The sequence below is a fragment of the Cololabis saira genome, chromosome 13 (genome assembly GCF_033807715.1).
Source record: "Cololabis saira isolate AMF1-May2022 chromosome 13, fColSai1.1, whole genome shotgun sequence".
Lineage (NCBI taxonomy): Eukaryota > Metazoa > Chordata > Actinopteri > Beloniformes > Belonidae > Cololabis > Cololabis saira.
The window spans coordinates 42,183,117-42,201,057 of NC_084599.1; the positions used below are offsets into that span (position 1 = coordinate 42,183,117).

General features: G+C 38.0%; 1 protein-coding gene across 3 annotated transcripts; it reads right to left on the minus strand.

The window, feature by feature from the left end:
- Positions 1 to 1,542: 1,542 nt before the first annotated feature.
- Positions 1,543 to 14,196, minus strand: glrx2 (glutaredoxin 2). 3 transcript variants are annotated; one of them, XM_061737307.1, is made up of 5 exons: positions 14,158 to 14,180; positions 13,943 to 13,996; positions 9,520 to 9,586; positions 3,044 to 3,220; positions 1,543 to 2,105 (listed from the first exon to the last, which is right to left on the minus strand). In XM_061737307.1, the coding sequence occupies exons 2-5, from the start codon at positions 13,993 to 13,995 to the stop codon at positions 1,944 to 1,946; spliced, it is 459 nt and encodes a 152-aa protein (XP_061593291.1). In that variant the 5' UTR covers position 13,996; positions 14,158 to 14,180; the 3' UTR covers positions 1,543 to 1,943. The 3 variants fall into 3 exon arrangements, with proteins under 3 accessions (XP_061593291.1, XP_061593292.1, XP_061593289.1); XM_061737308.1 differs by lacking the exon at positions 13,943 to 13,996 and having other exon boundaries at positions 14,158 to 14,196; XM_061737305.1 differs by lacking the exon at positions 14,158 to 14,180 and having other exon boundaries at positions 13,943 to 14,131.
- Positions 14,197 to 17,941: the final 3,745 nt, after the last annotated feature.

Consider the following 17,941-nt stretch of genomic DNA (forward strand, 5'->3'; position numbering starts at 1 on the left):
TAAAAATAATGAAAATTAATAACATACATTATTAATAATAATAATAATAAATAATGATAATATAAGAAAGAAAGAAATAATTAAATAATAATAATAATAATAATAATAATTAAATAATACATAAATAATTATAAAATATTATAAATATTATAATATTATAAAATATTATAATAAACAATGACATGGATCTGTTTTATGGAATAATAGAGTAATCATAGTAAACGGAAAATCAATATTTAAGAGAGACTGCTATGAGAAAGGCATTTTGTTTGTAAAGGATATGATGGATTCTGATGGAGGTCTTTTAGACTACAGGGCTTGGTTAGAAAAATATAAAATAAGTTGTACTCAGAGGGAATATAATAAGATTTGTAAAGCAATTCCCGTCCCACTCCTTCAATTAATCAAAAATACCTTGTTATATTCAAGTGTTTAATCGATACTGCCAAAATTGGCGATTAACGAGTGTAACTTGAATGATAATAAGTGTAATAACAAAGTGACGTGTCTGTGAAAGTGAAACTGATCAGCAGCAGCTCAAGAGCGGGAGCCTTTGATGAATCGTTCATTACAGTCTCAGATATAATCCATGGTGGCATGTCGGTTTATAAGAATCTTTGTGCCCAGAAGAAAAAAGAGCGACAACAACGACCCATAACTATTTTCTTCTCTGGAAAAAACACCCCTGCACCGATGGCTTTAGGAGAAAAAGACGCTACAGAGTCGGGATGCAGCGGCTCAGAAGAGCAGGGAAATACGTGCGAGGCGGTGCTGATCTCTGCAATTTGAAGCCTTGTATAATAATATACAAATAATAATAATTGTATAATAATAATAATTGACTCGCCCACTACATTTCCTCCGTATGACGGAGTATTAGGGCCAAACTAAGACAAAAAATAATTGGAAATTACGAGAATAAAGTCATAATATTCTGAGAATAAAGTCGTAAAATTACGAAAATAAAGTCATAATGTTGCGAGAATAAAGTCGTAATAGAATAAAGTTGTAATATTATGAGAATAAAGTCGTAATGTGAGAATAAAGTTGTAATATTACGAGAACAAAGTGGTAATTTATGAGAACTAACAGGAAGATCTTCTCTCTGTGTTAAAATGAGGAATATTGAGCATTTTACGAAGTTATATTTATATATTTATAATATATTTAATATTACGACTTTATTCTCGTAATATTACGACTTTATTCTCAAAATATTACGACTTTATTCTCAAAATATTACGACTTTATTCTCGTAATTTTACAACTTTATTCTCGTATTATGACTTTATTCTCGTAATATCCATTTTTTTTTTGTCTTAGTTTGGCCCTAATACTCCACCGTACCTCTGGTCTCCGCGTGCGGGGAAAAAAAGCTTCACTGTAGCCAGAAATAACGGAGTAACCGTTTGGTAATTGAGTTACTGAATTTAAAAAGTAATGCGTTAGAGTATTAGTTACCCCAAAACTAACGGCGTTACTGTAACGCGTTACTAAATAACGTGTTAGTCCCAACACTGTTAAAGACTATTTATTTATTTACATATATATATATATATATATATATATATAGCGTAGACAATATTTCCATAATCATACAAAATCCAAGTGCTTCTGCTTTGCAAAAACGTTCACATTTACCATTAAAATGAAATAAATCAGAAGCATAGTGTTCACATTCGTTTAGGCTTTTCATTCCCTGCTTTATACTTCCATAAAACAGCCATGACGACCAAAGAGGCAAAACACAAGTCTTTTCCACGGTTCAAGTTTCATACATGCTGGACGTCTTTGTGAGAGAAAAATACAAATAAATATCACGTATGTTTCGCATTTTGGCAAACAAAGGACATAGTCATGCTTAAGCAATCTAAAGCATGTAGGACGAGGAGGAGCGAATATTCAACAAAAATAGGATTTAGAAAAAGCAGCAGAACGGTTAGTCATTGTGAGGCTTGGAAGTGTCCGCTGCCCGAGCCCTCGGCTCCTCCGGAGCAGCAGGGGGCACACTGCTCAATGAGCGGACGCAGCCGGCCCTGCTGGTGCAGCTGCTTGGTGTCGGAGCCGCCGCCGATGCAGTTCCCGTTGATGAAGACCCGGGGAACCTGGACAAGGATGGTACAGTGTCAAATCACAGGGTTGACCAAGTTCAACTGAAGACTTTTTAACCAAAATTTTAATCCAAAAATACAGTCACACACTTTGAACCCAATGTAACCCCAATGTCCAGAGAAACTGGAATAGAGGGAATGCGCATGACGTCACAGATGCGACTTCACAGCGGGTTTCGCCCACTGAGTGGCAGAAGGACTTATGCCCTGTTTCCACGTAGCAAAAACGGTGGTGTTTTCATGCGTTTTGTCCGTTCGTTTACACGAAAACGGAGCTCAAAGTCTCCAAAAACGATAATTTCTGAAAACTCCGGCCAACGTGGAGATTTGCAAAAAACTCTGTCTCAGAAAGACTGAGTGTCAGAAAGACTGAGTGTCAGCGTAAACTTTCAGTTTGAGCAACTGGAAAACATCTAAAATGGGAAAGAGCTGTTGTGCGATCGACTGTACTCATAGATTTAGCAAGAAATCAGAGTTATCCTTTTACAGACTGACGAAAAATAAGCTTAAGAGAGACAAATGGATCTCTGCAATTCACAGAAACAACTGGATTCCAGGCACCGAAACGTGGATTTGCGGTTTCCATTTTGCATCAGGTAATGTTGTATTTTTTGGGTAGCTAACGTTAAACGGTCAAATCATAAAGTTCGGTGTCCTCTACCACTATTCATATAATTCATGCAACAGCTCAAAAAAACAGTTTTAATAACACTAACCCAATTCAATATCGGAATCAAATCGAATCTTGATAATCGATTCTGAATTTTAAGAATCAGAATCAAATTTATTCTTGACATTTGAATTGATCCCCAGCCCTAATTTAAAGGCCATATTTTAGGAAAATGGAATAGTTTTTAAGGAGCCGCGTCCGCGCTGACTCAGCACAAGTGTTTCCCCTTGAACCAGATGAAATGGAAGTGTGATGTTCTCACCGTTCTGGCGCCCGTCACCTGGGCCAAGGCCTCCTGCAGGCTCCTCCCGTCGTTGTGCTCGTCCAGCTCTATCACCTTGTAGTTGGCACCGATTTCATTGAACACATTTTTGGCCATTTTACAATATGGACACGTGGTCTTGGAAAAGATGACGACGCAGTTCTGTGACACCACGTCCTGGAAGGTGAAGCAGATTAAGAAAAAAAAAGGATCAATATGTGTAAAAGTCAAGACGAGATTAAACATATAATTAAAGCTGCAAGCAGCGATGAACGGTCCTCCACCCTTGTGCAGGTTCAGGCTGCAGTGGAAGCTTGTATGACTTGATGTAGATTCTTCAGAACTGGACATTTAGTGGATGAAACACCCACAACTCTATATCAAACCATTCAAAAGTTATGGCAGAAAGTAGGAACTATCAAATATGGACCAATCAGATGAAGGGGGGGCGCGGTTTTTGGCGTCTATCGTCGCTGTTGAGTGAGAAAAGTAATGCGTGTTGTTGCAGAATCGAGACGCACATTTTGATGTATAACACACCTGGGTGCACGTTACGGTTCGGGCCACATTAACGGCCGAAAAAATGGCCTAAATTACGCCTAAATTACACGATTAATTCAAAATGGCCGACTTCCTGTTTGGTTTCGGCCATGGCGCCAAGAGACTTTTCTTTAAGTTGTGACATGATACAGGTGTGTACCGATTTTCGTGCATGTACGTCAAACCGTATTGTGGGGCTTGAGGCACAAAGTTTTCCGGGGGGCGCTGTTGAGCCATTAGGCCACGCCCATTAATGCAAACCATTAAATATCAAATTTATCGCCAAGCCTGACTTGGTGCAAAATTTGGTGACTTTTGGGGAACTATCAAATATGGACCAATCAGATGAAGGGGGGACGCAGACTGGAGACACCGGAGAGACCGGAGAGAGAGACCGGAAAGAGAGAGGAGAGACCGCCGTGTCTTGTGTCATAGACGAGGCTCGACCTTCACACGCTTCAATGTGTCTTAGTTCAGTTATGATGTAAACTATAAACAGATCAGACCAATCACAATATTGTATGAACATAAAATGCACGTATGTAAACTGGGACATTAAGGAAATAAGTAGAAAATGGACCTTATGTGTTGTTGTAAAGTCTATCCAGCGTGACATTGGTGATAAATTTGCTTTTGTCATCACAGAAATATGAAACTACCATATTCTAGAAGATTTTTGGTTGTCATTACATGTCTCTGTCATGTTTGACTTTACTGGTGAAGTTTGTTACACAAATGAGATTTTAATCAACTAAGTACACTTACAACTTACGTGGTCTTTTGTGTTCTGCTGCAAACTTTGCTGTTCTCTAGTGTTTAAATTGTGTTCTTGTATTCTGATTGTTGTACGGCGACCTTGAGCCTACGAATGACGACTCATGACGTCAGTGTGCAACTTGGACAGTTTGTATTTTACTCTGTGCAGAAAGAGAAACCTCATGAGCTTGATAAGGTTCCCCGAAGTGAATCCCCGGCTCATGTGCTTCAATTACGAGTGACGGCGTGTGACGCGCTGCTCTGACGATGGGAGGGATCCAGTTTAGTCCAGTCCGTGTCCTCGTCCCACCGCTACTCACATTCCTCTGGATTTCTATTATTTTGTTACAGATGATAAACTTATCTAGCACGTTATTACAATTCAAAAGCACCTATTAATACAACATGATTAATACATATAAAGCAAAGGTATAATACACATAGGCATGTAGCTATGGACATGTGTATGTATGTGCTTATATATAAACTGTATGGAATGATATTTAGTAATGACATGTGGAATATGCTGTATGTTTGTGTACAGTTATTTTGTTTATACTCGGGCAACTTCTCATACGGATTTATTTATGTATTTTGTTTCATTCATTAAATCCTAAATGCACTAGTTTTTAAAAGCTAACACTTTTTTATGTGAAAAGGGTAGACTGCCACTAGAAACTGAATTTGAATAATTTATATTTGAATTTGAATTGCTCAACTTGAATAATTGAATTGAAAAACTGAATCTGAATCACATAATTTGAATTTGTATTGTTTAATTTGAATCATTGCATTGAAAAACTGAATCTACCTTCAGTTCTCACAATTCAAATTCAGTTCTTGCAATTCAATTTCAATTTTACTGTGAAGAGCAATCGAGTGCAGATACAAAGAACTCCTTTTCACGTAGCCTACTATAACCTCTATTTTCTTTCAACGATATAAACGACCAATGGGAGCTAGATATTTCGAAACCTATTGTGTTTTCTCCATTCTGTGTAAAAAGTGCAGATTTATATCTTGCCGTTTTGTAGAAAAATTTCAGCTGAGGAGTGTGTGACCAACTATACCTTTAAGCAAAACATTAATTATTACTTTATTTGCTGGATTCAAGTTGAGAAATTCAAATATAAATTATTCAAATTAAGTTTCTAGTGGCACATATTTCTGCCCATATGTCATGAGCTTAGGCTTCAGTCTACACCTTTTGGTCCTTGGTTTTTAGTTAAAATTGTATATAAATATACCAAAAAATTATGTTTTTTTGTATTACACTGATGATTTACACCTCTACTTTGGGTCATTTGTGTTGTTGAAACTGAAAGGACCAATAAACTAAACTAAAACTAAACTATCTCCATCCAGCTTTGCTGTTGTTTTCCTCCCTAATCACCTTCATAATCACATGTTTGAATTAAGATTTGTTTTTTTTTATAGCTTCTTATAGCCTCTTTAGTCTTAAATATTTCCAAATCTTTTCGTAACGGTTTTCAGGCCTGACATTCATGGACAGAAATCTACGAAGAAATGAAGAGAAGCTAAAGAAATGGAGCAAAACACTTTATAAACGTTATATTTTAAACACTTCATACCATCCCAAAAGTACAGGTTGAGGCGACGGCCTACTTCCAACCCAGAGGTGATGTAATGCAAACGCACACGTCTATGTAACCGCTTCACAATGAGGCACATTTCAGATAAATCTGGATAATTCGAGGTCATCTCTGTCCGAGTTCTTGGAAATATCAATGTTAATTAACTTCATTACATATTGAATCTCAGATGCTACTTTTGGGTCCGTCCCAGATCAAATTTAATCAAAGATGTTATGTCATGTGTAGAGTCATGTGCAAATGTTAGCGCAGCCTATTTTAATCCAGGGCTTTGTTTTGTTTTTGTGTAAAACCATGAGCAGTCATCTTTTAATCTTAGCAGGTCTGAATGTTAGGAAAGTACAGCTCAGATGGAAAAACAAAACCCTTTCCACCGTTCTGTACTTATCTAATAACTCATCTGGGTAAAACCAAGTACCCTCACGACTTCGTAGATATGAGGAAAATGGGAAAGAGCTGTTGTGTGATCGACTGTACTCATAGATTTAGCAAGAAATCGGAGTTATCGTTTTACAGACTGCCCAAAAATAAGCTTAAGAGAGACAAATGGATCGCTGCAATTCACAGAAACAACTGGATTCCAGGCACCGAAACGTGGATTTGTGGTTCCCATTTTGTATCAGGTAATGTTGGATTTTTGGGTAGCTAACGTTAAACGATCAAATCATAAAGTTCAGTGTCCTCATGACTTTAATTTCTACAACAAATCCTGCCTTGAAGTCGGACCAAGCGTCAAGACTTTTGTAAGCCTTCAAGCTTTGCTTCGTGTATTTCCCCGGCATAGAAATTAAGTACATATAAATATCAGGAAACTGGATTGGTGGGCAAATATTAATGTCCATGGACCACTGGTTCTTGGTAACTGTACCAAATATTAATGTCCATGGACCACTGGTTCTTGGTAACTGTACCAAATATTAATGTCCATGGACCACTGGTTCTTGGTAACTGTACCAAATATTAATGTCCATGGACCACTGGTTGTTGGTAACTGTACCAAATATTAATGTCCATGGACCACTGGTTCTTGGTAACTGTACCAAATATTAATGTCCATGGACCACTGGTTCTTGGGGTAACTGTACCAAATATTAATGTCCATGGACCACTGGTTCTTGGTAACTGTACCAAATATTAATGTCCATGGACCACTGGTTCTTGGGGTAACTGTATGGGTCACTGTCAAGTCCAACTGCCTTTAATTTAAGCACATTAATCGGCTGTTATCCCATCTTCTCCACAGTTTCCTCTAGTAGTTGCAGCTGTTTTTGTCACTCAGTGCAGTAAGGGGGCTGGTCCAGTGGGGAAGTGACGTCAATGCAGACCCTCTATTGCAGATGCTGAAAGAACTACAGTAACCTTCCTTTAAGAAGTAAAGTCTGCTCTGTCCTTTCTGATAAACAGCACCAGTGTTGTGTCGTCCAGGTGAACGCCGAGGCATTTATACTCTGCTTCTTCGTCCATGATGGAAAAATGATTTGACTTAATCCACAGTCATCTCCTTTATCTTGTTCACATTCAGGATGAGTCGATTGTTCCCACACCACGCCATAAAACGGTCCACCGGTTCTCTGTCCTCGGTCTCTGGTCCGTCACAGATTCACCCACAACTGCAGAGTAATCAGAGTACTTCTGCAGATGACAGGACTCTGAGTTGTCCTGGAAGTCTGAGGCGTACAGTGTAAAGAGGAGTGGTGAGAGTACAGTTCCCTGTGGTGCTCCCGCCCGCATCCGCAAAACTGAGAATTCATGTCGCGCAATAATAGAGATGCATCGATTTTGTGTCTTCTCCCGTCCCCGCAAAAGAAATGTCCTGGACAAATCTATCTGATTTATTGTTAACGTGATAATTGTGGAGTTTGATGGATAATTGACAGTTCATAGGTCACCTGACCGAAGTTAGATGCAAATCCATCATTGTCATCATCGCACAAGCTTTTTCACCTTTCCCACACGCATCAATTATGTGATTGATGTTATAGCAACGAGAGTAGCTGTGAGTGGCTCAAATAACACTACTAAATAACATAATATAAAGAAAGTTAATGAATGAAACTAATTAATTTAACAAATGAATCACTTGGCCATTACATTGCTGTGGAGGAAGAGAATGTTGCTGACAGACTGCGGTCCAGTGCGTCTCTCTTCCAAGATGCTCCACAGACACTAAACACAGTTTCTCCAAATATCTGACTGGCCTGGCTTCGTCTTTGTTTTGTAAAGACCTTGTTTGAGGTTTATTTTCCACCTCATTGATTTCCATCTTGTCGCTAGGCTACATCTCGATCCTGCAGTGTTTATTTTCAGCCGCCCGCTCAGCAAAGTTCAAACCGCCCGCTCCCGCCAGATTTGCGTTGGGTCCCGCCATAGCTTAGCAACACGCAGCATTGGAGCCAGCGGCTGGTACGGACTACGCTACATCCTCTTCAACTTGTGGGGGATTTGGGGTATCAGTCTGGATAATTTGGCTTGATATCTTGATCAGCGGTCCCGCTGCCAAACAACTCGTCTGTTGCTATGGCTACTCATCATAAAAGGTGCTAAAGCTGCAATCACGAGCGGCGCTATTCTACAACTTTGTTAATAATAGTGCTGTTGTGAACTTTGACTAAGCTGCAACTGTTGAATCTCTTACTTCGCTCGCATGTATGAAAGTTCACAGCTCCAATGTTTGCCAGTAAGGCTATCAGGGTTTTTCTACCACACAGTTTGAACGTGGGGTATATTTGCTGGTGAGTCCATTCCTGGGAAGATTGGCAGATGTCCTAGAACCTTCCACTTGTTATCATCTTTTCTGCTGTAAAACGCTGGACTCAAAATAGTTTGGAAACGGTTTTAGAAGCCTCTCCAGACTGATGAGCTAAGATTTGCTCTCTTGGGATTGTGTTAACGTAAAACCTGAACCTGAATAAACCTAAACCTGAAGGTGCCACACGAGCAAACTGCCAAGCTGCTTTTTTAGAAGTCTACACCAATTTATAATCAATTCATCATGGGCTAATGATCAGCAGAACCTCGCTGCATCTCATTGTCTTAAATCCAGAGAAAGGGAACTTAGTGTTTATAATTCTGTTTTAGTTTTTTTGTGAAATTATGACGGAGTATTAGGGCCAAACTAAGACAAAAAAAATTTGGAAATTACGAGAATAAAGTCATAATAATATGAGAATAAAGTTGTGATAGAATAAAGTCATAATATTACGACTTTATTCTCACAACATTATGACTTTATTCTCGCAATTTCCATTTTTTTAGTTTGGCCCTAGTACTCCGTCGTATTGAAATAGATCTGCTGAAAAGAAGTTGTGTATTGTCTTATATCGTCTGATACTGAACCTAGATAGTCATGTTCTCACACACGCACGCATCATTAACTGCATCAATTTAAGAACAACATTGACCAAAGATGTCAAAGTGCAACTAAAGTATTTAGTCACACACAAAATGCCGAAGCCGACTGGAACGATATCTGGTCGCTACGGCAACACTAACAGGAACGATATCTGGTCGCTACGGCAACACTAACAGGATCACGGCAGTGAGCAGATCTGGTAAACATCGACTTACCTGAACGAAGCGCACACACCCCGTGCTGGTCAGACCCCCAGCGGTGGAGGACGTGTAGTTCCCCATCCTGAAAGAGACAACAGTGTCAGGTAAACGTGTGCAGGGCGTCTAACCGACACACACGCACACACACACACACACACATAGACACACACAGGTACATGCATTAACCTTAGAAAGGTGAAGATACCAAAGGAGGGAACAAAACAAAGGGTAATAACAACCATAAACATGTCTAAGTGAAGCATAACTGCTGCTCTGGACGTAAGCTTGCTCTCACTACCACTGTTTTATTCGCTTTAACCCCCGTCTACCCCGGCGGCGAGGGTTACGTGCTGGGTAATCCTGGATTAGGAGTCCAGCAGGATCTGGCAACACCTCACCAAAGAGGGTGCTTTTATTTCTTTCTTTTTGGCGCGCTTCGGATTTCCAGCTACTGGCAGCATTCGTCCATTTGTTTTGACAGTTGCTTGTGAAACATAGATTATGTTTCCATGCATCAATAACCCTTTTCTTACCGGAATATTAGCAATAACCCGGTTATACCTCTGCACGGCCATGTAAACACATGTAACCCCTTTTAATAACCCGAATTTGTTCATATTCGGGTTTTTAAAAACCCAAATATGAGCCCTGGGTTCCTCCTTTTAAAACCTGAATATTTGGTCATGTAAACACCAAACGGAATATCCCCATCAAACGGAACATGAATTAGTTTTCTGCACATGTTCTGTTCACAAGGAATCCTGGTCTTTTGAGTCCAGGAAGTTCTTCTAAACACGGAGAAACCAAGACCAGGAGGAGACTAATCACTTCATAAATGGAATGAAGGATATGAACATTTCTGCATTTGTAGACGGTAGAAAGTACCGGGATAGAAGATTTACAAGAAGGTGAGAGAAAAGTTGCGTGAAGCAGCATTTGTACGAACACCAGACCAGATCAAGCTCCGCTGGAAGACGCTGGAAAAGTGAAAAACTTCTACTGGGCTGTTGATTATCCTCCGTGCTGCTGTTATTGTTGTTATTTTGAATTTAGATACAGGAAGAAGAAGCGGAAATGACGGGAATTGCGTCATGATGTTCTCCATGCGTCGCTGGTTTGATCCAGATATCCTGAATGATTACAATTACCATGTAAACAGGGTAGGGCTGCACGATTAATCGTTAAAAAAATCGCGATCTCGATTCATGCTTGAACGCAATCTCATTTCCAAATGACGACGATTTAAAAAAAAAAAAAAAAACACATTTTTTTTTTCTTTTTTTTAAAGATGGCTGCATAAAAAAAAGGACTAGGTCTATGTTCTAGGTCAGTGTTTCTCAATCCTGGTCCTCGAGTACCACTGTCCTGCATGTTTTAGATGCTACCCTGCTTCAGCACACTGTGATAAAAGTACCTGTGTCATCAACAGAGCTGTGCAGACCTTGGTGACAAGCTAATTAGGACCTTTAATTAGAATCAGGTGTGTTGGTGCAGGGAAACATCTAAAACATGCAGGACAGGGGCCCACGAGGACCAGGATTGAGAAGCACTGATCTAGGTTGTTGTAGTCCTGTCATGGTCAACTATCATGTTGTCATGTTTGTAATATTTTGTTAATGATTGTGGATTACATTTGGAGAAACATCTACCTTTCTCATCACCTGACACATATTGCACATAAATATTGTTAAAATTGTTATTGTTAAAATTATTTAAAGACAAGAGAGATGTTTATTGTTTTTATGTTCAATGTCAGCTGTTGTTGCCTCAGAACTACAGGATCTGTTACAAGTCCCCTTTCTGAAAGGGTGTTCAACTCAGGGAGGAACAAATATTGTTAAATTGTTATTATTGTTTAAATTATTCAAAGGTTTGTGTAAAGAAGACAAGAGATGTTTATTGTTATTATATTTTTGTTCAGCTGTTGGAAAGTTAAAGTAATAAGTGCAATAAATTTTATATTGGAAAAAAATCGTGAGAGAATCGTGATCTCAATTCTAAGCAAAAAAATTGTGATTCTCATTTTGTCCAGAATCGTGCAGCCCTAAAACAGGGATAACCCTGTTTGTTCACGCATGGAAACAGATTATTCCCAATGTTTCAGTAACTGGAATATTGACCTTAACCCCAATTTTGACTGCATGGAAACAGAGTCAGTGGTTCCAGTCCATTAACAGAGTCCTTACCAGGAAACTGGACCATATTACAGTGGTCATGAAATCACTGGACACTGGATTCCGGAGTTTAAAATCTTCCTGCTGGTCCTCAAAGACCTGAATGGTCTTGGACCAAAATACATGCTGGATCTGTTAGTTCCTATGAAGCTCCCAGACCCCTGAGGTTCATCTGGATCTGGTTTGTTGTGGTTCCAGAACCAGAACCAAGCCAGGTGAGGCAGCGTTCAGTTATTCTGCTCCTCACCAGTGGAACAAACTTCCTGTTCAAACTGTCTATTTAATTGTGTCTTACTTCTTTTAATGTTGATGTAAAGCACTTTGAATTACCTTGTGTTGAATTGTGCTGCCTATTAACAACTAAACCATGACAACTAATAAGGAGACTAAAAACAGTATTATAGGAAAAAAAGGACCAAATTTCCAAAACTGACTGAATTTGTTTTGTTGGTTTGGTCTTTTATCTCAACCTAAGGTCACTCTTATTTATCTGTGTATTACACAGGGTTCCTACACATTTTTCAAGGTCAAATTCAAGCACTTTTCAAGGGTCATTTTCATCTTCAAGCACCTTATCTCCTTATTTTTTCCTGCTTTTTTATCACAATTATGTACATTGTATCGTGCTGTAAACATCTAGTTATGTTTTATCTTACTGATTTTATTTCTCCTTGTAATAACTAAACTATACAGTCTGATCCCAATTTTGTGAAAGACACAGAGTTGTAATTTCAAGCACTTAAACTAAAATTAAAGCACTTTTCAGGCCTTGAAAACACAACATTGAAACCCGTAGGAACCCTGTGTTTAATTAAATACTTACCTGCTGTACTCTACTGCCCTTATTGTTTAATAACTTGTTCTTTTTATTATTTTACCTCTTTTCTTATCATTTGATTTCATGTTATTTACTGTTTAATTGTGTCTAATCAGTTATTAACACGGGGACACAAACCATGACAACTAATTAGGACACTAAAAACAGTATTATTGAGAAAAAAAAGGACCAAATGCCCAAACTGACTCACTCATAGTGACATGATCGTTTCTACCATTAGTCTTATTTGCTCAGGAGTCAATACAAGTTGTAAAAACAATATCCCATGCACACTCACACACACATATTTTTTTTTGTCTTTATTCTTTATTATTATCTATATATTGCATTATTAGTTTGCCATCACTTTTGTGTAGTTATAATGTTTGTTTTGTGTTCTTTATAACATGTGAAATCTTAATAATTTCGGTGGAGGCTTCAAATAAGCCCATTGGGTTTTTTGCCTCTTCCTGCATCGTACAGTATTTAACTTTTATATTTTCTTGTATACCTTTAAAACTGTGCAAAACAATAAACTAAACTATTATCTGTGTTGGATTTTGTCTTTTATCTCAACCTAAGGACACTCTTATTTCACTGTGTATCACAGGGTCATACATTTTTCAGAAATTCACACATTTTTCAGGATTATTCTGAGGGAAATTGTGTTATAATTGGATATACAGGACTGTCTCAGAAAATTAGAATATTGTGATAAAGTTCTTTATTTTCTGTAATGCAATTAAAAAAACAAAAATGTCATACATTCTGGATTCATTACAAATCAACTGAAATATTGCAAGCCTTTTATTATTTTAATATTGCTGATCATGGTTTACAGCTTAAGAAAACTCAAATATCCTATCTCAAAAAATTACAATATTCTGGGAATCTTAATCTTAAGATGTAAACCATAATCAGCAATATTAAAATAATAAAAGGCTTGCAATATTTCAGTTGATTTGTAATGAATCCAGAATGTATGACATTTTTTTTTTTTTTTTTTTTTTTTTTTTTTTTTAAATTGCATTACAGATAATAAAGAACTTTATCACAATATTCAAATTTTCTGAGACAGTCCTGTATATTTATCTTTGATATTTTCTTGTATACCTTTAAAACTGTGCCAAACAATAAACTAAACTATTATCAGTGTTGGTTTTTGTCTTTTATCTCAAGCTAAGGTCACTCTTATTTCTCTGTTTATCACAAGGTCATACATTTTTCAGAAATTCACACATTTTTCAGGATTATTCTGGGGGGATTTGTGTTATAATTGGATAAATTGAGGTTATAATTAAAGCACAGAAGTGATTTTTGATGGAATTACAACATAAACATGCAGGAAAAAAGGCTCTGATTTGTAGAAAGTGAGCAGTAATTATTGCAGATGTGAGAGACAGGTTTTAATCATTGATTTAGAGTAAAAGATAAAAACATGAATGACCTTCGGACGCCGCAGCGCATCAGTCTCGGGAAACATCCCGCCGAATAAAACATGCTGAAAAAGGAACAGACGCTCACTAAACACTCCGCTCTGCTCAGCAGCTGAAACATTCAGTTAGTGAATAAAACCCCCTGCAGGAGGGAAACTTGCATTCGCCCCTTAAAAGTGATTTTATCCCCTAAATGTCAAAGTTTATCCACTAAAGCTCTTCTTACGTGATCGACTGTTTGTTGCCGTCCTTCTTCTTCTTCTTCTTCGGCTTCTTCGGTTCTCTCTTCTTCTTCTTCTTCGCGGTCGGCGGGAGAAGGACAAGGTGGGAAATGACCAAACCGACTCTTTAGCGCCCCCAGCTGGACTTTAGTGAGAATGCGTCAAGATCATGAATTTACATTTTGGGTCCTTATATATTATACAAATACAGGACTGTCTCAGAAAATTTGAATATTGTGATAAAGTTCTTTATTTTCTGTAATGCAATTAAAAAAACAAAAATGTCATACATTCTGGATTCATTACAAATCAACTGAAATATTGCAAGCCTTTTATTATTTTAATATTGCTGATTATGGTTTACAGTTTAAGATTAAGATTCCCAGAATATTTAAATTTTTTGAGATTTTAGATAGGATATTTGAGTTTTCTTAAGCTGTAAGCCATGATCAGCAATATTAAAATAATAAAAGGCTTGCAATATTTCAGTTGATTTGTAATGAATCCAGAATGTATGGCATTTTATATATATTTATATATATATATATATATATATATATATATATATATATATATTTATATATATATATATATATATATATATATATATATATATATATATATACATACAATATGTTGAGAGGGATAGTTATAATTATGTAATATATGTTATATGTATTATGTATGTAGCATATATATATTTATAGGGATATTTATGTAGTTTATATAGTATATATTTATATATATTTATATAATATTTGTAGTAATAGTATTTATATAGACTATATTTATATGGATATTGTGTAGATATATTAATAGCAATAATGTAAATTCATAGAGTTATAAAGGGGTAGGAACTAGGAAAAAGTCTATACTCCTTCCTACTCCTTTTTCAAACCTATGTGCATATGAAGATGTTACTGTTTGACCCCTTTTTAAGACATTCAAGGCCTGTTTAAAATATACATTAAATGCCATATTAGGTAACATTTAAGTCCATTGAAAAATGTTATGTCAAATATCCAAATGTATTCATCAAAAGTGTTCCAAGATTTTAAAACATTAAATGCAACTGGATACAAATGGAATGCAACACTATACAATAACTACATACTAATTAAAAATGGATTGTGATTTAACAACAATGAATTCATGTATCACAAAACATTTGAAAACTTTTTGAAATGTTTGTTCAACACTGGTAGATGGCTAATATCCCATTTCAGGTATGCATACTGAAGCATTCCCAGTCTGCATGAGTTAGTTGTGTGTGCCGTGAATTTAGAGGCTCTGGCTCTGAGATCACTTTCACATCAGTTGTGTAGTAAAAAATAATGTCAGCAGGATGGCGCCAAGTGAACTTATTTTTTCTCCCCAACTGCTGCATGCAGCTCACCTCAATCTCATCACCAACTACCTGAAGAACCCGTCCCACGAACGGACGCCCTTCATATTTCATTTTTATGAGAGGGAGGTGTGGGCTTTTTCCAGCTAAAAAGTATCAGACGTCGTGCGAGTAGAGTTGAGAACGCTACTGCTTTGCCTGGTGCCTAGAAATTAGCGTCTCCTCAGGGACGACCCCAAATAATGCAGTCAATGGATTGGGACTAATAATTTTATTGCAAATATATGAAAACGTATCAAATATATTTTCCCAAAATAGATCCAGTTTTGGACAGAACCAAAACATGTGACTAAGGGTAGCTGGGTCCTGCCTGCATCTGATGCAAGTTGGGTCCGAGCCAGGGTAGAGTTTGGCTAACTTACTGGCAGAAACATGTAACCTGTGCAAGACCTTAAATTGCAGCAGCCCATGTCGGATACAAATTGAGGAGGAGTGTATCAACGTTACTGCTGTTTGCCAGTTTACATCCAAAAGGACGGTGCCTAATTCTTCCTCCCATTGCCTTGAAAAACGATGAAGGGATATGTCAGCAGAATGCTGGATATTATCATACAACCTAGAGACCAGACCTCTGTCTACTGGATCCATGGTCAAACAATCATCAATCCATGTACTCTTAGGGGTTGTCGTGGCATTGGCAAATATGCAAGTCTGCTGCAGAAGCAGGAGATCTCCCTGTGCAGGATTTCCCTGGTTCAGTGGAGATGAGACAGCAGACCCTGAGATGATCAGAGGACGGGACTGCAGGTCAGGATTTCAGCAGACATCTATATACCAGACATCCATACAGACAGGTGGCAGAGGGATGATAAGAAGGGGGTGTAAGGTTTTGGAGATTGTAACCCTTACATGTAGGATAAAACCTTGGGGGATTCAGGTATAGAGCGAGCAATGACAGAACATGAGACCAGCAGGAATTTTCCAGAGCTCTGTTTTTCTTTACTTTTCTCGGTTAAGTTGCATGAAGTCACACTTCTTACAGACTGGGAGCAGGGCAAACAAAGCACAGGCTTACAGGAGCAGCAGATCCTGGCAGCAAAGGTGAAGCCCAACCTGACACTCCTCTCTCTGCCACCCAAACCTTCTTCTTCTTCTTCTTCTTCTTCTTCTTTCCGGCAGTTTCAACGCATCCAGGCGTATTACTGCCCTCCTCTGGTAGTTTGGGGCTGAATTAGTTCACAGTGGTCACTTATATTCTCAAGTAAAGCCCAGTGGCATGCAGAAAATGTATGACTGCCCTTGCTATCAGTTGGTGGTCCCCATGTTGGCCGAGTAATATTCTAACAGAAAAACAAAATAAACCTAGATCTTACAGGGTTGCCACCCAAACCTGCTCTCACACCTGGCCTATCTACTGACAGCCTCTACCATTTCCAACACACTCAAATAAGTTTAGAAAATATGTTTACCAATGAATCCTGCAAACAATATTTACACAAACAATCTACAAATGCATACTGCATAACACAGATTAAACAAAATACATAATAAACTGAATAAATGTCAAACAGAAGCTAAATTCAACAAAACCCTCTACTTCCCCCCCTCTCTGTGCCTGGTCTACTTGGTACAGCCTAACCAGGTAGTTAATTGACACAGCTGGATCCCATCAATTGGAGTTCTGTGGCGGCATGCTCATGTTTGCACCATGAGGACACGCCCACCCGGAAGTCAAACCTCAAAGAGACAGTGGTTAGTAGGGTCACCAAAATAAAAGTACAAAAACAACAACAACAAAAAAGAACTTCCTATGTTAAACAGTTTGTCCAACTAAAACATGTAATGTGTTTGAGAGTGTGTTTATCACCTTAGTGAGGGGGATGATTTCCCGCTCCCTCCCAGGGGAACTGCACAGCACAATAAACTACAAGAACAATGATCACACACACACCGGGAAACGTGCACCTGAACGGCTGAAACAGACAATGATCAGGGTGTCATGAAGTCCCGACCTCAATCTGACTGGAACTCCGGGGCAGGACCTTAAAAGCTGCAGACAAAGAAACGAGAGGTCGATTTTTACCTGTGTGTGTGTGTGTGTGTGTGTGTGTGTGTGTGTGTGTGTGTGTGTGTATTCTGGCCTGATGATCTCAGGAAGTTCATCAGAAACTGCAGGATGGAGGACGACTCAAAAATGGACGTTTCTTTTTTTTTATATATCTTTTTATTTCACAAAAGAAAGACAATCAGATACATTCTTAATGACGGTAGGTCTTACAATTTTCTTTTGTGCACGCGTGCCTACTTCCGCCTACACCCCATCCCCAAAAAAAAAGCACAAAAACATACACAAAAAATAAAGAAATAAATAAATAAACTGGAAAGAAAAAAAAATAAGTAAGTGAATAAAAATATGGAAAATAACATCAGTAAATAACAATAGG

Coding starts and splice junctions, on each gene's coding strand:
- glrx2 (XM_061737305.1), bottom strand. CDS start 14,052: ATGTTTCAGCTGCTGAGCAGAGCGGAGTGTTTAGTGAGCGTCTGTTCC. Junction 9,587..13,942: donor ATGCGCTGCGGCGTCCGAAG/GTCATTCATGTT, acceptor TGTCTCTTTCAG/GATGGGGAACTACACGTCCT. Junction 3,221..9,519: donor GGTGTGTGCGCTTCGTTCAG/GTAAGTCGATGT, acceptor TTCACCTTCCAG/GACGTGGTGTCACAGAACTG.